This window comes from Hyperoodon ampullatus (genome assembly GCF_949752795.1).
Source record: "Hyperoodon ampullatus genome assembly, chromosome: 3".
Lineage (NCBI taxonomy): Eukaryota > Metazoa > Chordata > Mammalia > Artiodactyla > Ziphiidae > Hyperoodon > Hyperoodon ampullatus.
In genome coordinates, this window is record NC_136916.1 from 56,575,093 (window position 1) to 56,594,714 (window position 19,622).

Sequence of the window (19,622 nt, forward strand, 5' to 3'; positions counted from 1 at the left end):
CTCTTGGGTGGAGTTGCTGGGTCATACGGTAACTCTATGTTTCACTTTATTTTTATTTATTTTTTTGTGTGTGTGGTACGCAGGCCTCTCACTGTCGTGGCCTCTCCCGTTGCGGAGCACAGGCTCCGGACGCGCAGGCTCAGCGGCCATGGCTCACAGGCCCAGCCGCTCCGCGGCATGTGGGATCTTCCCGGACCGGGGCACAAACCCGTGTCCCCTGCATCGGCAGGCGGACTCTCAACCACTGCGCCACCAGGGAAGCCGCTATGTTTAACTTTTTGAGGAACTGCCAAACTGTATCTTTTCCAAAGTGGCTGAATCATTTTACATTCCCACCAGCAGTGTATGAGGGTTCCATTTTCTCTGTATCTTTGCCAATGCTTGATACTGTCTTTTTTATTATTGTTACAGCCATCCTAGTGGGGGTGAAGTGGTATCTCATTATGGTTTGTTTATGGGGGTTTTTTGTTTTGTTTTTTGGGGCCGTGCCGCTAGGCATGTGGGATCTTAGTTCCCCAACTAGGGATTGAACTGGTGCCCCCTGCAGTAGAAGCATGGAGTTTTAACTACTGGACTGCCAGGGAAGTCCCTCATTATGGTTTTGATTTGCATTTCCATGATGGCTAATAACATTGAGCATCTTTTCATGTTCTTATTGGCTCCTACTTATTTCTTTAGCTTAATCTCACTCCCTGCTTTGCCATACTGAGCTCCCTGCTTGTAGCAGCACCAGTCCCATCACACTGTCACTTTCTGGTGTGTGTGTGTGTGTGTGTGTGTGTGTGTGTGTGTGTTGTTCTGCCTAGTGTGCCCTTCTTCCACCTCTTTGCTGGGTTAGCTGTCTGTGACATCTTCACCTCAGATGATTGCCCTGATCCCCCAGAATAGCTTATGCTGCTTGTGCTTCATGCTGCCGTAGAACCTTACGCACCCCCCTTGTCAGACGGTTTATCAAACAGTAACTTGTTTACTTCTCTGTCTCCCCTACTAGGTTTGAGTGCCAAGTACCCCATTGTGCCTTCAGCTTCTAGCACAGTACCAGGTGTTTTTCATACTTTTACCTCCTCTCATTATTTCCCCATTTGTAAAAAACTTGGTACTTTTTCTACCTTTCTCACCTTTCTTCTTTCTTGAGAGCTCCTCTTTCAGGACCCTTCCTGTGGGCTTCCGTCATACTTCTACCTTCCTGCCTCTGCCCTCCTTTCTCCACCCGGCAGAGGGCTTATCCATTTAGTGATTTGACTAACGCCTTTACGAGGGAACTCCAGACTCCCATCTTTAAGCTGCTACCACTTCTGATCTTTCCCACTTCCATCAAATTAGTTCCCACTTGAGTAGAGGGCTCTTCCCTCCAATTCAGTATGTCCAAAATGAAACTTGAAATCTCCAGACTAGATCCCCTTAATAAACCCCCCATTTATTTCTGTGATTTCATCATTCCTTCAGTTTCACAGGCTAGAAACCCTGTCTTTTACTTTAGTAAGAACTATCTCTAGTTACTGCCACAGCTAGAAGCTGCCACTCTACTGTGTGCCCAGCATGTGGTGCTAGATGGTTCGGTTATTTTGCCTGAGGTGTCAGCAACTGGTAAGTGGAAGAGCTGGTTTAAAACTCATTCGAATACATGTCTGTCTGTCTGACTTGGAAGTCCATGTTATAATCTTCCTTAGAAATTCACAGACTCTTAGATGTGCACGTGGCCATCATCTCTCCAAGTTCAGTCCCCTGTATTTTTACAAATAAGTAGGATTTTTTTCTTTTCTTCTATTCCTTACATATTTCTGTCTGTCTGTCTCTCTCTTTCTCTCGAATGTACTGTTTGGTTTTTGTTTTTTTCGCTTTGAGGTATATCACTGTGCCCATCTTAGTTAAAGCCCTTATTACCTCCCTTCTGGACCACTCTAATGATCCTTCATTGTTCTCAACAGGGACACACATTCTGGGCATCTTGGGCAGGATCATTCTTTGTGGTTTGGGACCATTGTACACATTGCAAGCTGTGTAGCATCCTTGGCCCCCACCAAACTAAATGCTCAAAGTGCTCCTGTACACACAGTCACTGTGACGCCAAAATTTATCTTCACGTTTTTCCAAAGACTCCCTGGGGATGGAGGATGATCTCACTCCTATTGAGAAACACTGTACTTTCTTTTTTCCTTAGACTCTATCCTGAGTATTTCTGACGGGAGAATTCTTAGCTGCTTGACCATGTCATTTTCCTGTCAAAAAATCAACAATGGCTGTTGTCTTCCAAATGAAATAAAAAATCTTTTCAAGTTTTAACACCACTATTCCTGTCTAATCCCTATTCCTTGTACTCTTATTTGCCGCCGTTTCCTGGGTGTTTTCGCCACCCTTGGCGGAATCATCCCACCTTCTTCATCTTATCCCCTGCTCTGTAGCCAGTGGTTCCTGCATTTGAGTTGAGCTAATGTTTCACACCGTTCCTCTGGCCATTCCAGCCTATCTTGCCCTCGACCTCTTTCCTTAGTTCAGTTTAGATATTGTAGGTATAGGCATACACATTCATGGTATTTTTATGTAAACTTCCACTCAGTCTCATATTTGTTGTTCCCCAGTTATTTCATCTGTATTATCGGTCCTTCTTCACCAAAATTAGAAGTGTCTTCAAGGCAGGCTCATAGGTCTTGAATCCTTTATAACACCTATGCACACATAATGAGAGTTCAAAATACCATCTTTAGCATAAGACTGCTGGATATATGTCCTGGCACTGTCAGTTACTAACTGTGTGACCTTAAGCAAGTTAATTAACCTCTTAGTCTCAGTAAAATAGGAGTGCTAGTAGTATCTGCCTCATAGGGTTTTTGTGAGGATTAAATAACCTACTGCATATGAAACATTTAGAACAGTTCCTGGCATCTCATTAAACATTGAAGAATTCAAGGTACTAGGAATTCCCTGGCAGTCCAGTGATTAGGACTCCATGCTGTCACTGCCGAGGGCCCGGGTTTGATCCCTGGTCAGAGAATTAAAATCCCACAAGCAACGTGGTATGGCCAAGTAAAAATTTAAAAAAAAGTGTGTGTGTGTGTATATATACATATATATATATATATATATATATATATATATATGTATATATATATGTATATATACACACACACACTAATATTATTACTAAATACATTTTACTGATTAAACTATGTTTTTTGCTAACAAGTTTTTTGGGTTTGTTTTTTTTTTAATCTCACAGGTTTTAGCTGATGGTTTGAGGACTGGTGTAACTGAATGGCCTGAGTCTCTGGAAGCAAAATCTGCTGTTGAACTTGTGCAGGAATTTCTGAATGGTGTTTGTTTTCCTAACTCATGCTTGTTTTTTGTTTATTTTTCTTAATTGGGAATTTATGCTTGCTATATTTAAATGTAAACTGTCTTCTTATGCTTGATATTCTTTTTGGTTGGGATATATCTAAAGCTATGAGGTCTGTCATGGTGAGAGGGGCAGCTTCCATTCTGAATTGCTAACTGTAAAGGTCTCAGTGATTTTAAGAATTATAATACTTATTTAATTTACATTTTATATACTGCAATCATATTTGAGATTGTAACCTTTGAGCACCTACCATGTGCTTGACATTGTGTGTCAGGGTCTTTCATTGTATCTTAGTTCATCTTTACACCCCTACCTAGTAGGTATCTATTTTAACCTCCATTGGAGAGCTAAGTAATTTGCTAAAATACCTGGTTATACTTCTACTATCTTCATTTGCCATTTGAAAATGGGATTAGAATGGAAATAATTTGGAATGAAGGAAAATAAATAAAATCCAGAGTTAATAAGCTTTTGCCACTTTCTAGACTTAAATAAGCTGGATGAATTTGATGATTCTACAAAAAAAACCACAGAGGTAAGTGATTATTATCAGAAATGCACACCGAAAGAGCTTGTAAAATTTGGTTGTACTGTTGTCTTTCACATCATACAATCTCAAATGGATCTGCTACAGCCAAGGTAGCATTTTGAGAGTAGTTTTTTGTTGGTCTTTAATGTCAGCACTAGTGATTATTTTCCTCGAGAACCGATGAATATTTTTAAAGAGAGCTAGTACATATTTATTAATCACTTAACTGCAGAGAAATGGAAATGAATATGTTACTATACTGTGGGGTGATATTATTATAGTATATTAATATGTTATGAGATGGCATGTTAATATGCCACAGGTGGTACTATTAAATTGCACTTAATATGTTGTCATTTGACAAATAGGAAAATGGAGACAAAGGTATTTAATTAAATATTTTTCCATGGGAGGAAAGTTGAATGCTTGTTTTTAGGCATCAGAGTTTAAAAACAATTTTAGAGGTCCCGTTTTTCACTGTCTATTTATTTGTATCTCCTCATTAGTGGACGAAATTGTAGAAGATGCATTCACGTCTCTCTTTGCATGTGTTCATGACCCCACCTTTTCTCAGAGTAGCATTAGAAAGCTTATTGGCCTTAAACTGTTGCACTTTTTAAAAAATAAACTGAGTATTCTTTGGCACTCACTTCTTTTCCAGACAGTGAAACATGACTCTGCTGCAGTTGATCGGTCCATGGAGTGTCTTCTCACAGTACGGGGTGATCTCGATTTTGCTGAGCAGCTGTGGTGCAAAATGAGTAGTAGTAGGTGTCCATCAGGATTGTGCAATAAAATTTTTCTGGTTATTTTTTAGGTTTACTTTTAAGTCTTTTGAAAATAATACAGTGTTTACTGCTAGTCTTGTGTGGACATCTGGTTCCTGTTTTATCAAACTCATTTCTAATAATGCATTGGCACATTTTACTCAAGAATTTTCCTAAGACAAGGCAATTCGTAGAACCTCTTCTTTTCTCTTGCCGGAAGTATAAGACCTAGGTGGTTTTTATGCTGTATTTATATGAACCAAAACATATACCTTAGTGAAATTATAATTATTAGGAAAAGATATTCCATAATATTTTACTAAGTATGTTATTTTATGGCAATGGGTTTAATTTCTTTCTTTAAAAATGCTTTTTTTGGGGGGAGGGGGGCTTTAATTTCTTTCCCCCTTCCCCATCCATAAAGTTCAGATACTTGTCTTCCACTTCATTTGTGTATCCTTGAAATGAATGACATATTTGATCTGCAGAAATAACCATGAAAGTAATGTTAGACTGACTTGCTTTCCAAGGTGTGATTTCTTATCAAGACTTGGTGAAGTGTTTCACGTTGATCATCCAGAGTCTACAGCGTGGTGATATACAGCCATGGGTAGGTTTAGTAGTGTGTGTGAGAACCTTTTCTCAGCAGCATAGCAAACTGGTTAAGGACATAAGGTCTGGAGCAGACTGCCTGAGTTTGAATTCTAGCTCTGCCACTTTCTAGCTGTGTAAACTTGGACAGGTTCCTTAATTCATGTGAAGCACTTAGCACCTAGTTCATAGTTAAGTGCACAGTATTTGTAAGCTACTAATATTGTCGTTACTGTTGCTATGAATGATTGTTCTCATATTACTACTTATGAGAGTACAAACTGAAACACTCTCTAAAAAGCAATTATGATAATGTATTGAGATCCTCGAAATGTATCCATCCTAAGGCCATACACAGGAATATGTATCAAGATTTTATGTATCATAATAATCATTACAGCCTCATTTACAGTAGCAAAAATTGTAAATGACCTGAATTTTCACTATTAATGGAATGCCTAAGTAAATAATGATATAGCCACATAATGGCACATGTAATACTTGCTACAGATGATGTGGAGAAATGCTTATAGTGTTCAGTAAAAAGAAAGGATTATACACTATTGTATAAAAAATATAAATTTTGGAGAGAAAAACCCGGAAACAAATACACTAAAATATGATAGTCACCTCTGGTGGTAAGGTTATAAATGAGTTTCTCCAACTGTATTATACATTTCTGTACTTCATGGATTTTCCGTAATGAATTTGTGGTTTTATAATGAAGAAAAATCTAGGGTAAAAGCTAGAAACAAAAAGATTCTTCATCTAATAGGAATTATTTTAAATAACACAACTGCCAATTCATGACAATGACAGAAACTTTCCTAGGTGTGAACGGAGATACACTGCAGAGCAGAAGCATGCAAACCCTACCCCTATTTGGCATTAGTCATTCTATGCATTTTAGTCTTGCCCATCGAATTTTTCTCTTGAGAGTTTCTGTGTTTGTGAGATATTTACAAGTATATCGCTACCATGTACAACAAGTGCAAAGTGAAAATAGTATTAAAAAAAAAGAAAATGCAGAAGATTGTGTTGGAAATTAGAGATAACAGAAAGACAGTAATGAGAAAATGTCAAATGTTTTAGGTGATGAAAAACGTAAGCTTCTAAGTTTTAGCTTTTAGCTAATGCAGTTTGTTTCTCTTGCTTACTGGACTTTTTATATTTGTATTTGTGGCTTTATAAACTTTTCTCAATTTCTAGCTTCATAGTGGGAGTAACAGTTTACTAAGTAAGCTCATTCATCAGTCCTACCATGGAACCATGGACACGGTTTCTCTCAGTGGGATTGTTCCAGTTCAGATGCTTTTGGAAATTGGTTTGGATAAACTGAAGAAAGATTATATCTGTTTTTTCATAGGTAAGTCCATTTCCCAGCTCAAAAAATTAAAAGCTGCATCACAAAAAATTAAAAGCTGCATAGGTATTCTCAGATTTTATCTTTGTACTTGTCCCTAATTGTTTGTAGTCCTGGCTTTGCCCCTGGTTCACTGTGAGACAAGCACTCCCATTTTTTGAGCCTTAGTTTCCTGCTCGATAAAGATATTATATTAAAGATAACTATAGTTTTTGTTTGTCTTTAATTCAAATGTTTTGAGATTCTTTGAGGTTAATGTAGTAAATAAAAAATGCTTTTTATTTTAATACACATTACTTGGTTGTTTTTATTAGGGGCAAACTTTGATCATTTTTAGAACAAGTATTAATTTATATTTATGGTGTAATATACCAGAAAATTTGGCTTTTTGTGAGAAACTGTTTAGCTTGAGCATTTCTTTTATATATGAACTATGAAATATTTTTCTTAAGTTGCTTAATTTGTAATAGATAATACCTAAGACTTATTTGCATATATGTGTTTTCTCTTGATAGGCCAAGAACTTGCATCTTTGAATCATTTGGTGAGTTTTTATTCTAAAGTTGGTTTTTCTTTCTTCAGTCATTCTGCATACAGTTATTAAGTGTCTATTCTGTGCCAGCCTCTGTTCTAGGAAACAGACAGATTAAGACGAGCAATTACACTGTCTAATATGACAGACAAAAAGGTAGCCCATTCAATGTCACTTCTCATTCTTTATAAATGTATGATACTGCATAAAGTTGTATCCTGCTTATTAAACCAGTGTACTCCCACAACTTCCATTTATCTAAAACGGTTAAGGAATGCCTTTCTTTGATAGGCCTTATAAGGGAATATTTGCTTTATATTCTCTTGACCCATTTCTTTTACACGTGAAGGATTACTTCCAAAGAATTTGTTATGTTCCTTAACATATTGATTCAAAAGATGCTTCTGATATATGTGGAACCTAGAAAAATGGTACAGATGAACCGGTTTGCAGGGCAGAAATTGAGACACAGATGTAGAGAACAAACATGGACACCAAGGGGGGAAAGCGGTGGGTGGTGGTGGTGTGATGAATTGGGAGATTGAGATTGACATGTATACACTGATGTGTATAAAATGGATGACTAATAAGAACCTGCTGTATAAAAAATAAATTAAATTTAAAAAAAGATGCTTCTGGATTTAAGGGTCATGATTATGAACTTTTTTATTTTCCTAGTGTCTTGATTTAGAAAGTTAAGGAGATTAAAGAGCATCCATGAGGACCCTTGACATTTGTTGTAAGATTCTTTAAGAAAATGGATCTTCAAATGACATCTGGTCTCTTATAAAAATGCCAAGATAGGAAAACTCTAGTTTTATCTATTATGCAAAGTAAGACTCAGCTGGATTCTTTTGAGGTTAAGTTTTGCTATTCAGAGTTTAAACATTTTTTAAGGGTGTATATTTTTAGTGGAAACTTTTAATACATTTTTTATACTTAGAAAAGTAATAACATTTTGAAAATTAGAATATAATGCAAATACCCCCTTAATCTCAGCACTCAAATATGAGTACCCTTATTTTTATGAATTCCCCTCAAGTCATTTAATATGCCTGTTTTTTAAAATATGGTTTGACTCCAGACTTTTTTTTTTTTTTTTGGCTGCATTGGGTCTTTGTTGCTGCGTGCGGGCTTTCTCTAGTTGTGGTTAGCGGGAGCTACAGTTCATTGCAGTGCGCGGGCTTCTCATTGCGGCAGCTTCTCTTGTTGCAGAGCACGGACTCTAGGCGCGTGGGCTTCAGTAGTTGTGGCTGACAAGCTTAGTTGCTCCCCAGCATTTGAGATCTTCCCGGACCAGGGCTCGAACCCGTGTCCCCTGCATTGGCAGGCGGATTCTTAACCACTGCGCCACCAGGGAAGCCCCCAACTCCAGACTTTTGACACAATAGTTCTTAAACTTTGAGAATCTCCTAGAAGGCTTGTTAAAATGCTAATTCCTGAGCCCCAGTGACTCAGTAGGTCTAGGGGCTCTGGAATATGTCTTTTTTTTTTTGGCCACACTGCACAGCTTGTGGGATCTCAGTTCCCTGACCAGGGATTGAACCCGGGCCGTGGCACTGAAAGCCCAGAATCCTAATCACTAGGCCACCAGGGAACTCCCTGGAATATGTCATTTTAAACAAACCATCTCCATCTCCAGATGATTCTGATGCAGGTGGTTTGCAGATATATTAGATTTCTATTGCTGCCATAACAAATTACCACACACTTAGTGTCTTAAAGCAACACACACAAATGTATTACTCTGTAGTTCTCTAGTTCGGAAGTCTAGTCTGGGTCTCACTAGGCTAAAATTAGGGTGTTGGCAGGCTGTGTTCCTGTCTGGAGCCTGCCTGTAGGGGAGGATCCATTTCCTGCTCATTTGAGTTATTAGCAGAATTCAATTCCTCATAATTATAGGACAGAGGTACCTTTTTCTTGCTGGCTATAAACTGAGGACTTCCAAGGGCCAACCCATACCTTGGCTCCTGGCCCCCTTCTTCCATCTCCAAAGGCAGCTATAGTGGGTCAAGTCCTTCTCATGCTGTGTCTCTGCCTCCCTCATCCAGTTTTAAGGGTTCATATGATTAGATTGGGCTCACATGCATAATCCAGGATACTTTCCCAATTTTAAGGTCAAATGACCGTATACATCTGCAACCTTAATTCCTTTTGCCATAAATGTAACATATTCACAGGTTCTGGGATTAGGACATGAACATCTTTTTTTTTTTTTTTTTTTTTTTTGCGGTACACGGGCCTCTCACTGTTGGGGCCTCTCCCGTTGCGGAGCACAGGCTCCAGACGCGCAGGCTCAGCGGCCATGGCTCCCGGCCTAGCCGCTCCGCGGCATGTGGGATCTTCCCGGACTGGGGCACGAACCCGTGTCCCCTGCATCGGCAGGCGGACTCTCAACAACTGCGCCACCAGGGAAGCCCCATGAACATCTTTTGAGGGTGGTTTTCTGCCTGTCACAGCAGGCCACACCTTGAGAAGCCCTCACTAGGCTGTACTGCCTCCAAGTAATCAGTAACATCAGGCTATGTCACCTCTTCTCTGCGCAGGGTCTTGGGGACAGACCGAGGTAGACCAGGCGGGGTTGTAGCACAGGCAGAGAGAAAGGGGAAAGGCAATCTGGGTCTGTTCCTTTGTGAAAAAGACCTGGGTGGGCCACGTCCAGAGCTGTCAGAGGACCACAGGGAATATGGGTGGCAGGTGTGGGGAATGTTGTAATCTGTAGCCTGTGGTGAGTGGGGCTGCTTTGGGGTACTCTCTGCCTGGGACCATGCCTATTTTCCTACTTGTGTTATTTTCACATTTTGGAATAACCTGTGTAAGACAATTAATATGTCCCTATATTTTGGATTTAATTATAAATGATTTTGCATTAAATTAGTTTATCACATTTTGCGTAGCTTCCTTTAAACTGTAATTTAGGACTACCCATGGATCTCTCCTACTCCCTTGCCATTACCTCCACTCAATTAAAAGATGACCATAACTTTTCCCTTACTGTATTAGTTTTCAGTTGCCACCTAACAAAATTTAGAAGCTTAAATGAACACAAATGGATTATCTCACAGTTTCCAGGAGTTGGGAGTTGGGCACATTTTACCTGCGTCCTCTGCTCAGGGTTTCACAAGGCTGAAATCAAGGTGTCATCTGGAGGCTTGATGAGGGAAAGATCCACTTTTAAGTTCCCTCGCTTATTGTTGGCAGAATTCATTTACTTGTGGCCCTTTGATGAAGGTCCCCATTTTCTTGCTAACTGTTGGTCCAGTACTGGCCTCAGGTCCTAGAGGTTACTTGTGGGTTCTTACCATGTGGCCTTCTCCACAACGTGGCAGTTTGTTTCTTCAAAGCCAGCAGGAGAGCATCTCTAATGCTTCAAGAGCTCACTGACTAGGTCATAGTAATGACCAGGCGATGCTCTTCCTTTTGATTAGTTCAAAGTCAATCAGTAACCTAATCATGGGAGTAACAACCCACCATATTTATAGATTCTGGCTTCGCTCAGGGAGAATGAATTATACAAGATGTGTATTCCAGTGGAATCTTGGGGGTCATTGGAGAATTCCACCCACTGTATTTACCATGGATTATTTCCTTAGGATTGGGTCTCAGAAATAGATCTGAGCATATTATGATGGCTTGACATAATATTGCCAACTTTCTTTTCCAAAACCTCATACCAGTTTACCAGTGATATATGTTAGTGGAAGCTTATCACTACACTTGCTTAATTTCTTGCTACTTCAGGTTTACTATCTATTTTTAGACATGAGTACTCCCATCAACCTAGCAAGTTTGTTGAAGTTAAGAATTATCTTGTGGATTTGCCATTCTTTCCATCTGGAGAGTTTGATGGGTGGTACTAGTTACCTACTTGGACCTCCTTGGTGAAGCAGTTCTGTGATTTGCCTTTACCAGAGAATGTGTATAATGGTTTGCTCAGAACATTCTCAGTGAAGACTTGGAGTTTAGTTTGAGGAATAGTATTGAAAGGAGGAAGGCTATCTAGCTGCCTCCTGTCTTCTTTTTTCCCTCCCTATTAATCAGGCATCCACACTGAGGTTTAGTAGGCACGGTTAATTCTTTGCAGAGATTCCTCTTGTTCTTTGACTCCCTATTTTCCTTGTCCTTTTTTTCATTCCAGGAATATTTCATTTCTCCATCAGTAGATACACAAGAGCAGGTTCATCGTGTTCAAAAACTCCACCATATTCTCGAAATAGTAGTCAGTTGCATGCTTTTCATTAAACCTCAACATGAACTCCTCTTTTCTTTAACACAGTAAGTGTTTCTGTTGTTTACTTACATAGAAATGTACTATCTTCTAAAATAGTTGCAGCCAAAATAACTGCCTTTTTTTACTATCAGTTAGGATAGAATCTGTGTACCCTGTCTTCACAGTAACAGAAAGGTTCTAAGTCACTGCCATGAGAAGGAAAGGCTTTGGATTCAGGAGGAATCAGGTTGGACACTTGGATCTAGCACTTCCTTTCTAAGGAAGTTTCCTTTCACTGCATCTTGTTTTTCATCTATAAAAACGGTGTGATGTGTATAAAGTACTTGACACTTGAGGTGCTTAATAAATATTAGTTTCTTCTCTTTTCTTTATATCCTTATAAATTTGGGTCAAGCTAATCATTGCCAACCATCTATATGGTAACTGAATGGAATCGAATTTTATTATCAGACCTCTGTCAATAGTGTTGCTGAAATTTTAGAGAGTTTGTCAATCAGTTTGACTAAAAACAGTTTGGAATAATCCTTACACATGGATCGCTGGTGTATTTTTTGAGGCTTCAAACTGGAAATAAGTGAACCATCCAGTGGAAGAATGGGGTTTATTTTTCCCTGTGGAAGAAAATGTACCATTTCCTTTTCCAAAATTAGAATTTGACTTACTTGTAAAGAGAAAAGTTTGAAATTGTTACTGGGTTTTTTTGGTTTTTGTTTTTTTTTCCATTAAAGATCAGTAGTATATGTGAGTTAACTGTTTAATTCTCCATACTTGGAAAACAATATCTTTGTCTCTCTTTTGCCTTTTTGTTTTTCTCTTTCTGATACCTCTTTCTCCCCACTTACACCTTTACTTGAGCTCAACATAAATATATTTTATATTTATGAGAAATATGTCCACTATTAATTTTTTTAAAGTGAATGAAATTTTCTTTCAAAAAAAATAATAATAACCTAAGTGTTGTTGGGATGGGGGTTTAATGTTTCCTTTATGAGCTTTAGATGAACAGAAAGCCTTTATCTCCAAGTGGCATTTTTTTCCAAAAGCAATTCTTTTTTCTTTTTTTTTTCTTTTTAGATCCTGCATAAAATTTTATGAACAAAATCCTCTTGATGAGCAACACATTTTCCAGCTGCCAGTCAGACCAACTGCTATAAAAGACTTATATCAAAAGTAAGCAATTTAATAATTAAATTATACTTCAAGTCCAGCCATGATTCTAGGCAGTTTCAGTGTCTGCTCCATGGGGACCTCATGACCCAGAGCTGCTTCACCTCTGAAACCATAATCATCTGATTCCCATCCCCTGAACATAGTCTGATAGAGTCCTCCCTCTTCCTTCTCCCAGACCTGTGGTCTCCTCTCTTTAGACTGTCGGTCCTCTACTTTCATTTTCCTCTCAATTTGTAATTTCTTCACAGAATAGGGCAGAAACTTTAGCCAGAAGGGAAGTGACAGGTTGGGAAGAACGTGATCGGGGTAATGACAGCGAAGTCAGAGGTATGGCTGTGGGAGTGAGAGAAGGATCTGGGATTGGGGATTGCAGAGGTATGGAGCTGAGGCTAAGACGATAGATCGGCCATCCATGCGGGACACCGAGGTTGCCTCAAATCATGGTCTCCACTTACTCTTCTCTCAGCATATAATAGACTTGAAATTTCTCTCACACTGAAGCCACTCCATTTATACCCTCCCTCTATATAGTTCCCTCTTAGCCAAACCTCATCACTCCCCTGAAATTGTTTAGCAGAAGTTGCCAGTGGCCTTCTAATTGGCAAATCAATCCAGAGGACACTTTCCAGGAGAAGAGTTTTTTGGCCCCTTGTGTAATTAGCTAGCCCACTAATTCTTTCTCCTTCCGTAAGCACTTGTAAGGCTCTGTGGCATTTAATACTATTGCTTTCTTGAACCCATCCCCTTCCTTTGTTTTCATGGCATAACATTCTGTCTTAATTTTAACTCTACCTCTCTGGCCCACCTCCAAGACTGAGAATGGTCCTCTTTTCAAATTCTTCTCCCTCTGCCTCATTCATATGTGAGTTTCCACCAGAACTCTACCCTCTGCCCTCTTTTCTTACTTCCTGTCTTCCCTGGGTGATTTCGTTCACACCCCAATCTTCAATTCCTCTGGGCTAATGATAATTCATAACCCATATCTCCAGCTTCTCCTGAGCTTCACACCCATGTTTCTAGCTGTCTGTTAGACATGAATTCTCAACTTTAACATCCTGTAGGTAGTTCAGACTCTAAATCCCAACTCTTCACTCCCCTTCCTAACACGTTTCCTCCTCCCATCTGACCTCTCAAGCGGCCATGATTAATCTCCACCTAATGCCCAAAACAGAAACCTAGGACTTATCTTCCACTTATTGCTGTCACTTCCTTCCTCCTTGAAATGGTTTCCAAGTCCTGACCTCCTTGGAAGCTCTTGAATCTGTTCCTTTCTCTACATCTTCGCATCTATTTCATATCTGCTCATCTCGTACCTGGGCTGAGTGCAGTAAAATCCTTTTTCCTAGCTGCTCTATCTGCCTCCATTAACTTCCTTCTCTGTGACCGCCAAAGTGATCTTCCTAAAATTCAGATCCCATCATGACTTCCTTCTGTTTAAATGGCTCCCTTACCTTTAGGACAGTGTTCCATCCGCCTCCGTGTGGTCTGTGAGACCTTCTGTGCCCGGCCGCTGTGCCTTTCTGGTTCATGTGCTACCACGCCTTCCCACTCTCCTTTTGAGTCAGAGACCCTATGTTACTGCATTTCCTCAGACACCGCACATGCTTACCTGACAGTGCCTTCACCCGTGTCCTTCTTTCATCCTGGATCTTGTCCGCTTAACTAACTCCTCCTTCTAATTTCATTATAAGCTCAGCTCAAAGACCACAATATCTGAGGATTCTTTTCCAACTCTACAATCCCAATCTGAGTTAAATTACCCCTTGTGTATTGTCCCCTCCCATGTCTGATATTTCTCTATTACAACATTTTTCAAAATTTAGTTGTTATTGTTTATTTAATTTTATTGAAATATAGTTGATTTACCATATTGTATTATTTTCAGGTATACAACAAAGTGATTCAGTTATACATACTATTTTTTTTTCAGGTTCTTTTTCATTATAGGTTTTTAACAAGATATTGAATATAGTTCCCTGTGCTATATAGTAAATCCTTGTTGTTTATCTCTTTTATATATAATGGTGTGTATCTGTTAATCCCGTACACCTAATTTATCCCTCCACACCCCTTTCTCCTTTGGTAACCATATAAGTTTGTTTTCTATGTCTGTGACTCTGTTTCATAAATAAATTCATTTGTATTATTTTTTATATTCCACATTTAAGTGATATCATATAATCTTTGTCTTTCTCTGTCTGACTTAATTCACTCAGCATGATAATCTCTAGGTCCATCCATGTTGCTGCAAATAGCATTATTTCATTCTTTTTTTTTGCACACGGAATGAATATTTTATTACTAGATTATAAAAATAAAATACAGTAATTCTAAAACAGAACTTAAAACACTGTACAAAGCTTTACTGTGACACAAATGGGAAAATTAAATAAATTAATTACACATTTATGTACAGATGGCCTGTACAAAAGCACTCCATGTTTCTGCCAATACTCTATGTTCTTGGTTGCCTGAGCAAAAATGCATAAAGAGGGCTGCTTGGAGGGGAAAGAGGTACAGTACAATACCTTTAGAGGTATTTGAAAGAGCTGTTTCTCATCACTCTTGATTTCATGAAGAGGAGAAGAAAGGGAGAAAACTATGGAATTGTTAAATTATTCTATTCTAACTTACTGGTCTTGCTCAACAAGAGAGAATTCTTATGGTTTGTGGTTCCATCTGATTTAAGAGCTGCCAATAGTTCAAAACTTTCAAGATTTATATCTAATTCAAAAGTAGGTGTTTCCCAACTCCCTCTTTTTCCTAAAAGCTGTGAACTTGTCAGTAAGTGACCCAATGACATCAGCACTTGGTTATTTTAGGAAAGGAGTCACAAAGGGGACCAGGAACTGTGCATGAGAAATGAGGGAGCTCAAGCCTAGGTCATGTTGTTTTCTTTACTCAGTTCACCCAATCCAATTTCAGAGCCCCAAGTGGCACAGTGCTATATTTCCTTTAGCTTCCTATCTTTGTATTTCTGAATGCTTTTTACCTTAGTGAACTAATTTACCTAACTGGTGAATAGTTTAAAAAGAAAAAAATCACAAGGGCTTTCCCTTCCCTGGGTTGATCCCTAAAATAAATCACATTCAAGCTCTGGTAGGTTTGTTTATCCCTTGTGGATGAGAGAAGAACAGAGAGACCCCAGACATGTCAAAGTATTATGCATGAATTTTTAAGGATTTAAACTGTATATTTTAAGGGGGAGAAAAGCAACATATGGCAAGGGTAGTCTATATAAAAATTTGGTTTACCCGGTGTTTTTAACTGGGTGAGTGAACACTTACGTACACAGTATGAAACAATATTAAACTACTGAAAAGAGAGATAAAATTTCCTGCTGGTATTGTGTAAAATTATGTCATCAGCAAATTCTGTAGTCACATGGGCTCAAAGGTCTGCCTCACTGAATCCTATTCTCTAGGTCAAGGAATCCAGAGCCCTGGCCCAGGGTATCTGAGAGATATGTCAGTATCATCTATCATCAGTGATACATACTGTGCCCATACTGTTATGGCTAAGTAGTATTCCATTGTGTGTGTGTGTGTGTGTGTGTGTGTGTGTGTGTGTGTGTGTGTGTGTGTGTGTGTATACACACATACATATATATGTGTATGTATATATATATATAGGCACACCACATCTTTATCCATTATCTGTTGATGGACATTTAGGTTGCTTCCATGTCTTGGCTGTTGTAAATAGTGCTGCTGTGAACATTGGGATGCATGTATCTTTTTTTTTTTTTTTTTTTTGCGGTACGCGGGCCTCTCACTGTTGTGGCCTCTCCTGTTGCGGAGCACAGGCTCCGGACGCGCAGGCTCAGCGGCCATGGCTCACAGGCCCAGCCGCTCCGCGGCATGTGGGATCTCCCCGGACCGGGGCACGAACCCGCATCCCCTGCATCGGCAGGCGGACTCCCAACCACTGCGCCACCAGGGAAGCCCACATGTATCTTTTTGAATTAGAGTTTTCATCTTTTCTGTGTATATGCCCAGGAGTGGGATTGCTGGATCATATGGTAGTTCTATTTTTAGTATTTTTTAAGGAACCTCCATATTGTTTTCCATAGTGGCTGCACCAATTTGTTATCATTTACATTCTTGTTTCTCTCCCTCTTTTGACTGTGCTTCTTGAGGGTGGGAATTGTGACCTCTCCACCTCTTCTTCCTCAGTGCTTACCACAGAAGGACTGCACTATATAACTATAGAAAGAAGGAATTGGATTGGTTTTTTTTCTTTGCTTTTTTTTCTTTCCTTAGTGAGAAGCCACAGAAATGGAGAGTGGAAATAAACAGTGGTCAAAAGAAGGTGAAAACAGTTTGGCAACTGAGTGGGAGCCCACCTGTAGATCATCTGAATTTTCACAAACCTGGTAGAGATGGTTTGTAATCTATTCACGTAAATTATTCCAATAGAAAATAAACTAAGTTTACTAGTAGAGATTATTATTAGAGCTCTTGCGCCTAGTTTTAAATAATTTTCCTGAACTCTAGGTATAAACCTATTTATTCTGGGGGGGAAAAAAACATGAAAGAGTGCTTTTTCTCATTATCCTAGCTAGAGGAAATTTTATTAAAAGGCACCAAGCAATAGGGACATAGGTGTGAAAATAGGTTATAAAATGGAAATGCCAGCTCATACTTCACACTTTTGTGCACCATTTAAAACAGTGATGATATTTCTGCTCTAATACCTTCTCTGTGGCAGGAATAAGGGTTGAGATTTCTAGTATTGTATCAAAGATTATGTGTGTCAAAGAATGTCTTTTTGCCCCTGGTATAATTAGCTGACCCACCAGTTAATTATACCTCCTTCCGTAAGTACCTATAAAACTGTTATCTTTAGGCACATGGATTGTGTGGGGCTGTCATCTCTTATTTGTATAAGTCTTAAATGGCTGATTCAAATATTGCAAGGATTATCCAAAATAAAATCTGATAGTTTTAAGACAGAATTCAAGGGTATTTGAAAGCTGGGAATACAAATAGTCCTATTGTAGTGATTGATATTTTGCAAAATTATTTCCAGAAATTGTTTATTCTCCCCACCCCCCGAGTATGTTTTGATTCAGGCATAATGGGAACTTCTCTATTCATATGGCTGAACTGTAAAAGTCCTAAAGAAATCAAATTTTCCTAAGAACCATCAGTTAAGATCGTGCTATCTTTTCTAAGTGTGATATAAAAGCTGGAGCCTATAAAAGATTGAAAATGAACTGTATAAAATAAAAAAATTTCTGCGTGGCAAAAAATACCAGAGGCGAAGCAACAGACAAATGATAAACTAGGAAAAGAAATTTGCAGCTCATGTTCAGAAAAGGGGCTACATTCTCTAGTATATAAAGAACTTTCAGATCTGTAAGAAAAGTATTAATAACTCAGTAGAAAAAATGGGCAAGTAATATGAACCATTTACCAAAAAGGAAATTTAAATGTCATCTTAAAAGCAAAAGGTGATCAACCCCACCTATAATAAGAGAAATGCAAATTTATATTCTGTAGATACCATCTTTCACCTGTCACATTAGCAGAGATCAACATGTTTGGTGTCACAGTGCTGGCTGGGATTTGGGGGAACCTCACGCACTGCTGGATGGAGTGTAAAGTTGTATGGCTTTTGTGGAGGGTGCTATTCACCAAAATTTTAAAGAATACATTCTTTGGACCACAAGTTCCATTAATAGGAATCTATTCCACATATATAACCAGACGTGCAAAAAGGCCTGTGGACCAGATCACTAATTGCAGTACTGTTTACAGTAGCAAAAACATGGGCCTGGGGCATAGAAAAACCTCTGAAAGGAGAAAACTAAAGCTCAACCCTGAGGTGTGGAATGATGAGGGCAGGGGTGGGTCTCAGCTTTGATCATTAGAAGCATCTGGGGAGCCTTTAAAGTCCTATTACCCAGACCAAGTGAATCAGAATCGCTGGAGGTAGAGCCTAGACATCAGAATTTTTAAAGTTCTCCAGGTGATTTCATTGTGCAACAAAGGTTGAAGACCACCAGTTTAAACATTTTATTTTATCTATATCTGTTGTTTTAGGTTTTTTTTCTTAAAGACATGTGTTTTATGATTTTAAAAGTTTAAAAGACATGAATAAATGTGATACATTTTTCAAAAATGCCATTTTAAAATAAATTTTATTACATTAAGATTAAACCTGTTAGGAGATTAATACAAGATTAAACACCTTTTCCAATGATGCTGAATAAGTGAAGTATACGGAACCTGTCTTCTAGAGTTTTTAATGCAGGCTGCTTCAAAAAAGAATGAAAGTTGTTTAGCATGTTAGAGTTAAAACTATTTGCTATTGTATTGGTCCAGTTACTCCTTTTATGAAAATAAGGAATTTTTATGAAATCATATATTTACGTGCTTGGAAACACACTCACACTCCATTTTGACTTGAACTTCATAACCTCTTCTACCCATTATGTATTCTTGATGTGTTTGTCTAGAAATTATTCAGTGACCTTTGGCCCAAACCAAGACCCACTGTTAAAGGAGGACTTCATTTGTAAAAGTCATAGATTATTCAAACAAAGCCTCAGTTGTAGATAGATATTCAAGTCCAATAATCATTTATTTTTGGCCAAAGATCATAGGCATTTACAAAATTAGACTTTCTATTTCATTGGACTGAGCACTTAGGTCAAATACTAGCTTTTCAAGATACCTAACGGTATGATGCTCTTGAGTAAAACAGTTGACATCAAAAGCAGGAAGACTGAAGAGAGAAAAGTGTACTTTTAACTGCCCTGGGAAAAGAGAATAATGACTTGGAGTTAATGGGGGAGAAAAACAGTGTCCAGTAGAGTGCTGCTCACCCAGTGGGTGCTCGGCAAATGATTGCTGGTAATGGTGGGAATATGGAAACCAAAATGACCCACAAGGAAGTGGACATGATCTCATCTAAATGTTAATTGTATCATTTGATTTTGAAATACAGCAATCTTCAGGAGAAAAAAATGGATATGTGTCTAGCCCTAAGACTATAAATCCTAAGTAGAAAATGTTTTCTGAAATATATATTACGATTGGAAGAAGACAGTTATATTTAACTGTAGTGGAGGAGGCATTAAAAAATAAAGCAGTAG

The 19,622-nt window shown here is 38.6% G+C and overlaps 1 protein-coding gene across 1 annotated transcript in view; it reads left to right on the forward strand.

Moving 5' to 3' along the window:
* ZWILCH (zwilch kinetochore protein) overlaps positions 1 to 19,622 on the forward strand; it is a gene marked incomplete at its 5' end in the record, with an annotated part of 38,590 nt that overhangs the window by 17,216 nt on the left and 1,752 nt on the right. The window contains 9 exons of the mRNA XM_079700497.1: positions 3,218 to 3,311; positions 3,823 to 3,872; positions 4,528 to 4,633; positions 5,164 to 5,243; positions 6,434 to 6,590; positions 7,103 to 7,131; positions 11,258 to 11,394; positions 12,425 to 12,520; positions 16,783 to 16,895. Of these exons, the coding sequence (XP_079556623.1) occupies positions 3,218 to 3,311; positions 3,823 to 3,872; positions 4,528 to 4,633; positions 5,164 to 5,243; positions 6,434 to 6,590; positions 7,103 to 7,131; positions 11,258 to 11,394; positions 12,425 to 12,520; positions 16,783 to 16,895 (862 nt within the window). The remainder of the gene's footprint in view (positions 1 to 3,217; positions 3,312 to 3,822; positions 3,873 to 4,527; positions 4,634 to 5,163; positions 5,244 to 6,433; positions 6,591 to 7,102; positions 7,132 to 11,257; positions 11,395 to 12,424; positions 12,521 to 16,782; positions 16,896 to 19,622) is intronic.